This window comes from the organism of the source record quoted next, unplaced genomic scaffold (assembly GCF_019419815.1).
Source record: "Pyrus x bretschneideri cultivar Hongxiangsu unplaced genomic scaffold, Pyrus_bretschneideri_v1 Contig59, whole genome shotgun sequence".
NCBI lineage: Eukaryota > Viridiplantae > Streptophyta > Magnoliopsida > Rosales > Rosaceae > Pyrus > Pyrus x bretschneideri.
This window is the reverse complement of record NW_025999797.1, coordinates 111856-125493: the sequence shown is the minus strand read 5'-3', so window position 1 is coordinate 125493 and position 13638 is coordinate 111856. Positions and strand designations below refer to the sequence as shown.

The 13638-nt window shown below is 36.4% G+C and overlaps 2 protein-coding genes and 1 long non-coding RNA gene across 3 annotated transcripts; 1 reads left to right on the top strand and 2 right to left on the bottom strand.

Annotated features, from left to right (window-relative positions):
- Positions 1 to 1292, bottom strand: LOC103965197 (dof zinc finger protein DOF3.4). The gene has a single exon (XM_009378209.3). It carries the CDS (start codon positions 941 to 943, stop codon positions 200 to 202), a length of 744 nt encoding a protein of 247 aa, XP_009376484.2. The 5' UTR covers positions 944 to 1292; the 3' UTR covers positions 1 to 199.
- Positions 1293 to 8456: 7164 nt separating this feature from the next.
- On the top strand, positions 8457 to 8967 carry LOC125471181. The gene is made up of 2 exons (XR_007253459.1): positions 8457 to 8699; positions 8803 to 8967. It is a non-coding gene; the product is annotated as an uncharacterized LOC125471181 (long non-coding RNA).
- Positions 8968 to 10126: 1159 nt separating this feature from the next.
- LOC103965196 (GDSL esterase/lipase At2g23540-like) lies at positions 10127 to 12982 on the bottom strand. Its single transcript, XM_009378208.3, has 5 exons — positions 12652 to 12982; positions 12248 to 12378; positions 11880 to 12128; positions 11391 to 11646; positions 10127 to 10481 (listed from the first exon to the last, which is right to left on the bottom strand). Exons 1-5 carry the CDS (start codon positions 12923 to 12925, stop codon positions 10249 to 10251), a joined length of 1143 nt encoding a protein of 380 aa, XP_009376483.2. The 5' UTR covers positions 12926 to 12982; the 3' UTR covers positions 10127 to 10248.
- Positions 12983 to 13638: the final 656 nt, after the last annotated feature.

Sequence of the window (13638 nt, the reverse complement as noted above, 5' to 3'; positions counted from 1 at the left end):
GAAGCAAAATAAAATTTACTTGAATTTAGGCAGTAGTTGCTGGATATATAGAAAGGCCATTTAATTGGTGAATCTAAATTAGTCTCAAGCCCTCAACACTATCATTAAAAACCCTAGAGCTCTAAAACACAACATTCTCCATTCCAAACCAAAAAGAGTAGAGAATTAGAAGGAAACCCAATAGACAAAGATTTTTATTTCACTTTAGTCCATTTCCAGGAGTAGAAATTGCCAACTCCGGCCAAGAACAGAACTCTGCTCCGACGGGTCCAACACCCACATTCACAATCCCACCACCCTCTCCGTTCTCCAGCTGCCACATGTTCATCATCCCACCGTGGGCCCCACCCGCAACGCCATCTCCTCCCATCCCAGCAAAGGGCCAGACCGCTCTCCCAAGCCCAAACCCCATCTCCTCAAAACCACCCGCCAGCCCCAGCCCGAACCCGCCCAGAGCCAAAAACCCACCAGGCCCGTGGGTGTTGAGCAGAGAAGTGAAGCTGCCACTGCCGCCACCGCCGCCGCATCCATTTCCCATGTTACCCTTCAAATCACTCAACTGTAAGGCCGCTCCGACACCTGGGTTGAGAAAAAATGGGGTGGCCGAAATCGGGTCATTGTCTGAAGTTGTGGTGGTTGTGGCGACTGAGGCGGCGGAAGCGGCGGTGCGGGAACGCTTGGCGTTTTTGCGGGTGCCGCCGCCGACGGGGATGTCGCGGAGGGTGCCCCCGTGGGTCCAGTAGCGGCGGCAGGATTTGCAAAAGTGCCGGGGCTGGGAGAAGTTGTAGTTGTTGTAATAGCAGAACTTGGTGTTGGTGGAGTCGCAGCGCGGGCAGGGCAGGTGCTCTTGCTCCGGCGGTGGGGCCCCCGTGGCCTGGGTGGCTTTCACCGTCCTCCGGTTCTGGCTGTTGTTCTGCTGCTGATCCCCGGAGTCCGACGGCATTTGGGTCTTTCAAATCAAACGGTTGAGCCGGGTTTTTGAGTATATGGTTTTGGGTTGTGAAAGAAGTGTTTGGTATTTGGATGTTGGAGAAAGTAAGAGAGAGGGTGAGTTTTTGGTTTTTGCTGTGAGGGGGTAAAGGGGTTTTTATGGAGGGGAGAGAGAAGAGAGAAGAGAGAAGAGAGAGAAGAGAGAGAGAGAGAGGAGAGAAAGGAACAGGATTTCTGAGGCATATATGAAGAGAAGAACAGACCGAACAGGCTTTTACAGTGTGTTCTGTTAAGCACGACATTTCAGTCGGCTACAGAAGAGGGAAGAGAGAGAGAGAGAGAGAGGGTCTGTATTTCTGTGATTTGGGTCGGCTAAAATTACAGCTACAATGCGGGCTCGACGAGCTCGCAAATCTTTACCTCTTAGACTAATTATTTAAATTAGCTATTAATTTCTATTATTTTTGGGGGTGAAAATTATTAGTTAATTAACTAATATGTTCCCTAGTTGTGGCTCCTATGAGTCTATGATTTGGGTGCTGGGGATTCAGATAAATATCCATTGGTCTGTTGACCTTTTGCATACATAATAATGCAACAATTTAAAATTTCTGTCTGTGTTTTAAATTTAATGCATGTATAATCTAGCAATACACAGAATACAGATATATAGCAGCCTGTGTCTGAGATTTTATTTCCCCTTTTGCATGCATGCATGCATTCTGATGAGGCCTCAGTCCTGAAGTACTGTGCACGGGAACTAATTATTATTTTTTATTTAATTATAAAACCAAGGGTATGATCTTACAATAATGTCGTACGTAGTTGATCTCTAGGTTATTTAAACCCCGGAATTTTGCAATAAATTGGAAACAAAAAGGAAAAAGGAAGGAGTTTGATTGCATGCAAGCAAAAACATATATAGTTGGTTGATTTTATTTTTCAGAGAAACGAGAGCAGTTCTATTGAGAAGTTAAGACGGTTTACAATTATAATCTTCAAAGATAATGTGCCAAATCAAGTTCAAAGGCTACTCGAACAAAAAAACCTCGTGATCATAGTAGAATGCCACTTTGGTCAATCTATGAGCCATTCTATTGGCGGAACAATGAACTCGACCAATCTATAAGCAAAAACCGAGTTGGTTTGTTGTTTAGGCTTCATGTGTGTTGATTATATTTGTGGCTCACGATTCCTGCCCTAATATGCACCAAATTTTGATTAATCATTCTAACACGGGTTACAAAGAGAAAGTGAACAGGGGGTGGGATACATGTTTTTTTTTTAATTTTCTTTTTATCTAAAGATTGAATCATTCACGGAATTTGAATCCGTGTCATCATACAATAACTTAGCAACTTTTCACCATTGTGGTAAAGAGTCGTTTGCAAGGTGGGATACATGTTAATTATAGGAACAGAGCTGAACAAAAAAATAGTATTAGAAAAAGCCGAAAAAGGGGCTCTACACGTCTTGCCTGTCTATATGGTTTAATTCAAACTTCGCTCCGGAAAATTCGAAAAGGGGACCCTAAATGTCTTCTTTAAGAGTGAAAAAGGAGGGAAATGCATGCAACGTACGGAGAGGTATATTATGGTGGTAGTGTCTCAAATTTAAATGTCATATGTTTTAACATTTTTACATAAAATCACATCATGACTTAAGATATCGTCACTTTGACATTTCTGATTCACGTAAGTTCTTAAGTGAAGACGTGCCAACGTTTGAATTCTTCTACAATGTCTACTAGTACTACTACAAGTTTCTCAACTCTTTCACACTTTTGTTTGCGTACATACATAAAAAAGTAGGATTTTTCACTTTGCAATTATATGTTTTCATATTGTACCTTGAACTTCATAATTCACATTGTACGTATTGAGTAGAACCTACATTTTCTTGCGTGGTAAAATACATGGCATCCACCAAGATTTTATAAAGAGTAATTTAGTCAAATTGACGAGTATGCATTTGAACAAGAAATGTTTTTGTGGTTTACAATAACTTAACATAATTAAGCTCTAGAAAACCGTACCTTGTGGATTATATAATTTTGGCGCGTAAGAAAATGTAGTCTCACTCTCGTCATGTGAGCAATTAAAAACGGCTCAATTATTGACAATTTAATATTGGTTAAACTTACTGAAGGTGTAAATTAAAAGACGAATATAACTTTACGGCGCGGATTGTAGACTTTCAAAGTTCCAAGCTCAAGGCAATGTGAAAAATCGGAAAGGAATCCTCTCTAGTTCGGACTGTTGAAATTTTATCCAACTACAAACAAAAGGTTTCTTTAAAACTTATAATAACTGTAGCCGTTTGTTCAAATTTCAATAGTCCGGATCTCAAACTTGATGAATTAGGTGGAAAGAGATCCTGAAAAACCAACATTTACACTGAGAGAGTGAAAAGTGAAATTAACCCCAGATTAATTCATTACACTTTTTTTCATACATATTTCTATATTACAAAACCAAGGAGTATTTTAAGGGAAGAGATTCTCTTTTTTTTTTTTTTTTTAAATAAGAATTAGTTGTGAGGCCACACCACATTGAATTTCAGTAATCTAGACTACATGTTTTTAAAGTTGTACCTCATAGATCATTGTTCCCAAATATTAGCCAAACTAGAAATATTTCAGACATCTAATTGAGTTCAAAGAAATTGACGAACACTATGTTCTAAGAAACTAGTGAAATTTTATCTTGACAATTAAATAGGCAAATGGTTTTTGATTGAATTGAATTTTTTGCAAGGATTATCTATGAGTAAAGACTTATAAAATAAACAGTTCAGATCGTTGAAATTTGATATAGAATGAGTCTCATAACTAACCTCTATTTAAAAAAACATAGAAACCTCTTCCTTTAAAGGGCTTGTACAAGACCATACAACAAAATGCGAATATTATGTAGTGCTTTAGAGTATAAAATATTTTAAAAAAATTTAATTATGAGATCTAATTATTTTTTTAACTTAAGATTTAACGACAAAAATATCCAGGCATAAAATTCGTTGGTATACTAGAAAATCCAATAATATAAATATATATATATATATTAATATTATATGTTATATACTATACAAGAATGATAAGTGTACATTACCCGTCAAAGTGGAGGGGAGGGGAGAGGGAGGATTGAGAGGGATTGATGGAGAGTTTGGGGTGGGTAGGGCAGTGCCGACAGAATCATGATGTCGGGCAGCGTGGGAGCAATTATTGGGTCTCTCCTCTGATTTCGGACGCGTCATGTCCGCATCAGATTCCCTTCTCCGTACACCCTTCTCTCACCGCATTTCCCGCTCCACTGTACCCAGCACCAAACACCAAATCTCTCCTCGACATTTTCCATACCTCTTTTACGGTACATACTAACCAAGTGTTTCCAAAAATTAACAGTCTAAATCTTGTATAAAAAAAATCTAAGTCAATTTTGCAACGGTTAAATTTTGTATAGAATCATCCTACTCAATGTCATAGCATAGACAGACTCCTTCATTTCTTGTAACATGTACCCCAAAATTAATTTAACATATAATTAACCTTAATAACCAACCACAAAGGATTTGTCTAGTGAAAAGCAAGGAAATGTTTAAAACCTCCAATTCGAGCTCGAGCTCTTACAAATAATTTTTTTGCGGTTATCAATCCTGCTTTAGCATATTTTTTGACTTAAGGGTCAAAAGTACACTACAACTTGGTGCAATATACTAGGATGGTATAAAGAGAATGATTAATCCGTGGTCAATGAACCTAAAACAACTTGGAGACCATGGTTGTGTGTAATCTTAATCACAAAACCATGCATGCGTGCATAAAGAGAATGATTAATCTCTCATCAATGAACCTAAAACAACTTGAAGACCATGGTTGTGTATAATCTTAATCACCAAACCATGCATGTTTTTATTTACCGTGTAACAGCTTAACTATAAACCCATGCATTTATATATCACTTAAAGTTGAAAACAAAAAGATATGGGAAATACTCCAATATGGGACAATTTCTCAATCTTGGAACATAAATAGGAACTGACCATGCACAAGTCATGCACACAATGCACAAAACCGAAATTACTAAAATACCCACATATAAATACTAAAAATCATTAGTCCATTGCATCACTGTTCTCATTTGGAAGAGAAGGTTGTTGAGAGAGTTCTGTGAGCTCTGGGTTTTTGGGGTGAGCTCAGATCTATGAGCTCCGATGTTGAAGAGAAGGAAGTCTAAAAAGAGGCAAGAAGAGTGAGTTGGGCTTTGGGTTGATCTCATACCTTTGATTTTGAACAAGGGGATGCGAGAGAGATGTGATAAGAGTGAGCTGGGTTTTGTACCATATTTTTTATTTTGGCCGGAAAGTTCCATTTTTTCTGGTGACTAAAGCTTCGGCAGGCATAGTAAGGTAAGGCATTTAGTTCTAAGTTGCTTCATCAATAATTTATGGAATAAGTGGTTTGTTTGTAAGATGAATTAATACTTAGAAGTTAAATTACGTTTGTGTTTCATGTTGGGGCGTATGGGTTGTGGAGAAAATTTCAAGTTTTGACACGCTAGAAAAATGGGATAGAACAATTTCTGGTTCAAGTGTTCACTAATTATGATGCACATATGTTGTGCTTTGGAATTTAGCGAGTATGACCACAATATAGTTGGCCTCAGCGAAAAACAAAATAAAAAAATAAAAAAATAAACTTAGAGAACATTAAGCGGCATGCATGTCCATGAAATAACAACAACAAATATTATGTTTTTCACATGCACGGGGTAGGTGGTGGTTGATATACTTAACAAGACTTTTCAAATTGTCACTGTATCCTTATATATGTAACAATTATGTATTAATTGTATCCACTATACCAACATGTTGCTGTTAAATATTCTCCCGCTTTATGCATATCATGTGCATGTACTATACATATTATGTGCATGTGGTGTGCATATAATGTATATGGTGCGTATTTACATCTTTAATACTCTTCGCATTAACATAGTTTACTACTTTTTCCTTTGATTCAAAGGCAAGCCCTCAAATACAAAAAAAGCGAACGTGTTCGTGAAACAATTTCCTTTGGTTCAATTAGGTACCGTTTGGTACGTGGGACAGGACGGAACAGAGTGGGACAAGGCATTCCGTCCCACGTTTGGTGCGCCTAAAATGGGTGGAACGAGCTGTTCCACGGGACGAGTTTTGGGTGAATTTTCGTTCCACCTCACCCCCCTGGAACGACTCGTTCCACATCCGTGGAACACAAAAGTATAACCTCTCCGTCTCCTTCTTCTTCCTCCTTGTTTCCATCCGAGGACATCTTTGCTCCCGCTCCGTTCCATTCCGTCCCGTCCCGTCCCATTCCGTTCCGTCCCGTCCCGTCTGCATACCAAACGATACCTTAGGTTCTTTCGTGCCCATTGAAACTGCAATTTTCAAATCCTTGAAATATTTGAACCCAGATTTGAGTGAGCTTAATACGAAGAGAGCAAACAAGTACGTGAAACAATTTTATCCATATCCTTCTCTCTTCCTTCTTTCCACTATGATTTCTCGTTTTTCCCTCAAATGTATCTCTTCTCTAAAAGGCAACCAACCTTTAATACGTATTTTCATTTAATTGCAGCAAAACCCAAACCCTATTTTAGTGCTTGTAAATTTGGATAGAGAGAGTGAGTAGAGGGAGGGAGAAGACAGAAAAAATGAAAACCAACATATAAATAAGAGAAATGATAAAAATCAAAAATCAAAATTGAAGGATTTGGGTCTCCTTCAATAAACACCAAACCAATTACTTCAACTTCAAAAATCCATCAATCAAAAAGCAAAATTAAGCAAACCCAGTTCACAAAACCTACAGATGAAAATGTAAAAATTGAAGAAGATGAGTGGGTTAGAGAGAGCTCTTGTGCATATTCGAAATGTAGAGAGAGAAAAAGAGAGAAAAAGAGAGAGAGCTTAGATGAAAAAGATGGGTGGGTTAGGGTTCTTCAAATTGGAATTGGGCGAGAGAGATTTTCTTTCTCTCTCTTCACTATGTTTCTCTCTTTACAAAATGTGAAATAGATGCTAAAATTTCTGGATAATCTATTTATATGAGAGGACAATTTGATCATTTCAAGGTGTAGGAAAAATTTTATTTTTGTCTGATTATTATGCATATCGTGTGCATACCATGTGTATATTCGAAATGTCATATTTCTGTCATAAAATTAAAAAAATTGGCTTATTTTGAAATATTTTCCAAAAGATATAGAGGTTCATGGACCGATCCGAATTTATGCATCTCTTAGACTTGTCCTATACGTTACAGATAAAGGTTATGTGGTTAATATTTGTCTGTTTTGAAGAGTTTGTCATGTGGTGACAAACACGTCCTTATAAATTAAAGGTGTGTCGAAGTCAAATCTGCTCCACTAGCTATTTAAAGTAATATATTTGGATGAATGTTTCGTTTTATCGTTTTTAATTTTTTACCAAGAACATTCTCTTTTAAAATACACCATAACCTTTTCAATAATGACGGTGTCAAACCTAATTATTAATGGATAACTTTGTGTTGGCATGCCATCATGAATGGAACTACGTGATAACTAGCTTTGATTTTGTTTGGATTGTTTCTAGAGGGCTCTAGAGCGTCTTTTTATTATTGAAAACGCTCATGTCTACATTTAAAATAAAATTTAAAATTAATGACATATATTGTAAAAGCACTTTGTGGAAAAGTACCATCTTGATACTTATTCAAGAAGCACCCTCATGTGCTCTCCCAAGAATTAAACGCTTCTGGGAAAATCATATAAAAATGCTAGAATTTGGATTTTTAATAAAAATTTTGATGTGTTTCAAATAAAAGAACTTCTAGCAATAACACTTACGAGTAAAAATAGTTCTTATCCTAACGTTTGTTGATTTGAATACTTAATCATATTCATTCTTAAAAACAACAATAGAGACTGTTTATTAAGCAATACTAGCTCGGTAGGTAGTAATGCACCAGCGAGGGATGGATCCATAGCAACCAAGGTACAACTGAGACACAGCGTGAGTTGGGATCAATGTATGGGAAGTTCATTCGGGAACCTTCTGAATGTCTGGTATGTAACTCAAAGTGCCTACAAGTGTTCAAAGATATACTCGATGAGCATACCACGGTAGCATTCTTTAGCATGCGTAAGCAACGCTTAGCAGGTCTCGTTGATCACAAGTTGTCGACATGCATGAAGCATAGTTCAACAACTTACTACGTATATGCTCACTAAGTGATCAACGAAATACCTCACTTAAAAATTGAAAGATTTTAGATATGTATCTCGGTCTAAAAGAAACTTGTATCTTTTACACTAGGAATCTCCGAGATCAAATCATTTTTTTTTTCTCTTCAACAAATGCATGTATAAAAAAAAGGATGTGACATCCGCACCCTTTTTACTTTCACACATTTTCTTTTTTATCTTTGACCGTCAAATTAGATAAATTAAAAAAGATCAAAAGATAAAAATTATTAACGGATGTAAGAAGTAAAAGAGTTGTATAAATAACATATTTCTAATAAAATAGTATTATACTTTTGTCTCCATTGCAAAGTCTTGGATAAGATGAAGGGATTCTCCATCTAAAACCAGCTCATATGAACTGGGTGTAATGGGAGGCCCTATCACAGCGACACATGGCGGAGAAAGACAAGTGGCCTGGTCGTCGGTCAAGAGGGGAATAGCACGCTCAGCCACAGAGGCCATAGAAATGTCTCCGGCAATCTATCATAGGTCGCTTTCAGCCTTGTCAGTCTCCATCCACTCCTCCTCTACTGCTTACTGCTTACTGCTTATTCGGTCTCCTATATAATCACTGACAATGCCTCCCTTTTCTTCTTTTCTCTATCAGTTGGGAGTTTTGATCGCTATCTCTCTCCGTCTCACTCTTTTGTATTTGGCTTTTTCTGTTGTGGACATGATTCCCTCTCTCACATGTATCAATGATCACACTTGGGTGTGCCCACATTGAGAAAAATGCTCACGTCTATGACAACTTCTAGTTCTATTCGTCTTCTTTCTTGGTCGGATACAAAACCATGTTCTTCAATTTTTTTCAACTAGAATATCTTGCTTCTTGGGTACAAAAAATTCATGACAACACAAAATTAATATATGCAAAGATAATTAGGTACAAATCACCCGTATCAAATGAATTCGATCAAATATTTTATGTATTTAAAAGTTAAACTTTGCTACATTTGATTTATAGTTTATCTCGTATTCGTTGTTTAATATCCTACCATGGTGTACCCGTGAGTTTAAACACTCTTTTAACTTCTTTTTGTCATATATATAGGGTAAATATGTTTTTATGTTTTGTATATTGGTTTGAGACTTGCAAGTTAACCATTTGTGTTAATTCACATTGTCTAGATAATAAACACCATATTGCCGACTTAAAAAAAAACCACCATATTCCTTTTTTAAGCTTATCGGTTTAATTAAGAATTGAACTCATTACAGCGTAAACGGATACTGTCATCGGTTACAAATTTTAGTATAATAGACTCAAGTGCATAGGAGCATTTAAATGTACTCAAGATTCTTTGTTCAACTTCCTCTCCTCTAATATCCTTCTAATAAAAAAAAAAGAAAGCTGCATGTTAAATTCTGTGGGTGGTAAACTGGTAATGGTGCACATTGTCATAAAATAAACCTTATGTATGATACCTGTATCTGCCGTACACAAACATAAATTATTCTTATTCAAACATGCTGGATGGCGCTTGGTGAGACAAATCTTCCAACCTCTTGAAAAACGTCTTCCAAACCAAGGGAAAAAAAGAGAGAGAATCATGCATCTATACAAGATTGTGAACGTAAGGATTTAGATTTCAATGTAAGCTTGAATTGGTTGAAAGAGATGGACGTGGAATGTATAATTTCACACCACAAGATTCAAAAGTAAGTTCTAAGTGATTTGGTTGCAAAGAATATTTGGTTGGAGAACCAAATAATATTTCCATGATCTTGTTATTTTCTTTGTTACATTGGAAGACATATCGAACTCTGAATCCGTTATGTCTTCTAACGAATTGTCAGTCTTCTCTCACCATTTGAATAATTATCAACTCTCAAGGGTTACCTACATTGTTCTTTACTCCCATACAAACGCAATTACTTGTGTGTTTAGAGTTCATCTAACCAAAATTAAATAAAAATGCATCCAAATCTTCCGAACAAAATATAGCTTAATATTATTTGAAAAAGTGCTAGCATTTGTTACACCAGTTAACAAAATAAAGGCATGCATGCACGATATAGTAGTACATTCATATCCCACCATTACATTAAGTTACCCCAATCCATGGTCTCGAAGTTGTCTGAGATTCATTGGATAAATTATTTTTGTGTCTCCATCGAGCAATTTTTTGGCGAGTATAAGGTTGGCAGCATCACTTGGATGGTAGGGATCCCAGAAAAGATGCATCAACCGATCATTGCAGAGACTGGATTGTGGGCCACATGGAATTATACCTGCGTATTGGCCACCATTTCCACAGCATGCTACACTTGCTGTTGTAAATCCTGCATATATCCATCAAATTAATCAACTTTCACCAAACATCATCTAATGATATCATTAATATTAGAGAAAATTGAAGCATTGGCAGAAGTTCTAACGGAGTTGGTTACTCAAAATGGCCATGCTTCACATTGTGACACATGCCAATACCCACGAATTAATAGTTTAGGAAACTGAAGCTCCAATTGGATCAAATTTCAGGGATCAATGCTCCATCATGATATTAAGACATTATTTATCAATTAATTAAACGAACAGCAGGCTATTAATGTCCCTTTATTGTTGTGAGAAATTTTTTTAGTGTGACTGGTACACGGGATGATACATCACGTGTTACTATACAAATGATAGGATATGTGTGTTAAAAAGTTAATAATTTAAAAAAATAAAATTTCCCACCACTTATATATAGAAACATGTAGTATACCATTCGTATTCCGGTCACAATGAAAAATTTCTTATTCTTGTATAGCGTTTCAACTAATATCAAAGAAACCAAGATTTATATTCCTGCAGTTCTTCAAACATTAATATCAAGTTCAGGCCCTCTGATGCAAAAGTCTGCAGAATGATCCTGCAGGTGAATATTAATGCATGACAATTATATAGCTAAATGGTAGGGCAAAAATTCTACTAAGCTTCGGGATATCTTATATACATGGATTTTTAGCTGATACGTCTTGGTCATTAGATCTTTGATTAGTCAAAAACCTTGATGTATAAAATACCCGGAGCTTCGGGATATCATATCATGTCAACCATATGTGCTGGTGAAGACTCAGTCTAACAATAAAACATTTTCATGGAAGTTATTGATTAAAATACTACATTTGAAATTAGTTTTGATTTTCTTCTCGGCATACTAAAGATTATATATGTATATGTACGCGATAATAGTAATTTGGGCTTACCATATTTTCCATAATTCGTAATGACGTCCATCACTAGATCATACACGTTTGCATAAACAAATGTTGAACCTGGAAGGTTCTCATTCAGTTCAGCAAGCAAGCCCTTCAACCGGCCATTGTACTGAAGAGCTAGCTTATTTGGCAACTCCACACACTGGTCTGGATTCAGTTGATTTATGGTCTTTTGGTATGGTATGCAGCCAATAGGCCCAATACTTGCAATCACAAATTTTCGAGCATCCAATTGATAAAGTCTCTGCACAAAGCAATTGGTCAATAACCGTGATTAAGAACCCAATTAATCAAGAAAAATAGTAGTGGATTAACTTAAATATGCATGCACAGATGCAGGTTAGGTAACAAAAGTGTGACTGCCTGTTTACACCAGATTCGAATATCCCTTCCAGTAAATTATAGTAGGTTAGAATATCCTGTAAAATAAAAGATAAAAAATAAAATATAACTTTAAATATAACTATATATACGTACAGTAAGTTGGACTCTGAAGTGAGAGATCATATCATCAATAAAAGCATCTGGGCTCTGAGAAATTCTTGTTCCAATGGAGAGTACTGGTAGGAGATAATTGTTCAAAAAGTCATTGGCCCCAACTGTGATTGAAAAAATGGATCTTTTCATAATGTACTCTTTTGCCTGTGATGGGCCCAATACCTTGTCAATCTGCCTCCTTGTCTGGTTGAAAAAATCGACTTGGATATCCATTCCCACCCTATTAATCTGCAAAGATTTATGAATAAATCGTTTGTATTTTTGATAAAACATCTGTTAAGTAAGTACATATGATTAAACATAAAAAAAAAAGCAAATCTACAGAGGAATGTGAGCTAGCTAATTACAAATATTCTTCCTGTTGCATTCAAAATCCCTGCCCCTCCTGATGCATAATTCACCCCAACCAATAGGGCTTTTCCTGTGGCATTTGGTGACAAATATGGGAGTGCATAGTTTGGTTGCCCCAATTCTTCTCCTACATAAACAAAATAACACACCCAAAGTTAAAAACTATTTCACAACGTTGGAAAATGTCATCGCTCGATCACTTCCTTTTCCAGTAAGTGATTGCTTAGTATCTCAAGTTTATATCATCCTCTACAGTCGATCAAAAATAATACATCATGTTATACACCCCTTTTTTCTCTTGCGATGAACAAGATAGAAACAGAAGAGTATACAACATCAGATATGTAAATTTTTCTGGTACGCACGCAAGACTGGATTATATTGGGGAAGAAGTTATTACCAACTATATCACCAATGGTTCTACCATTGGTAAACCTTCCGGTAGGTTTTCCTCCAGATGCTTTAAAATCGATCCCGTTTGGAACCATATTCGCCTTGGACAACGTTGGTAAATAATTATTGTTTCCAGCATCAACCAGAGAATCGCCAAAAATAAAAGAAGCTCCTAACCCTTGACCTTGATCAGCAGCATTTCCCAAATAACTCTGATTAAAAACGAGCAAAAGAACAAACCCTACGCAGGCCGCAGTGCAAGAATTATACCCCATGGCCATGCAGTTTCACAGAGTTGATGATATGAAAACAAAAGTTCTAAAAACTATGTATATATGCAGCAGCTTCTTGTTCACGAGAGAAGCTAAAGGAAGCCATTTGTGAAAACTTGTAAGATTTAGATTGTTTTAATCTTCCAGCCGCTGCTGCATTTGGTGTGACCTTTTTTTAAAAGATAAAGTCCTGCCAGTCTATGAACACGTATTTTGATGAGGGTAGTTGATCAACATTGGTGGGATTTTCTCAACGTGTTCAGAACTTTTTGGGTTGCTTCTGCAGCCATGCAAATGATGACTCACTCACGTCACAGGCGAGCATTTTATAGGTTTTGTTTGGTAGGAGCTGAACTATTATTGCTATTTAATTTAATTTATAGATTTAATTATCCATCCGCATGCACTGAGTCACTATGTCAGACTGTAAACCAGATTTGATTAATCTATATATTGGAAAATTTAGACCCAAGAAAAAAAGAACCCAAACCTACCTCTATCATCACTCACCTTTAGTAATCATACATTTAATTATCTGTCATGTCATGTGTTCTTTCAACTAACTTTAGTTAATTTTTACATTAAATATTACTTTTTTAATTTTGAAAAAAATTAATCAAAATTAAATGAAATAACACATGACAAATAATTTAATGTATAATAAACATATACCAAAGTTTATTGCGATGAACAAAAATACTCCCACTACGTAATTATATAGA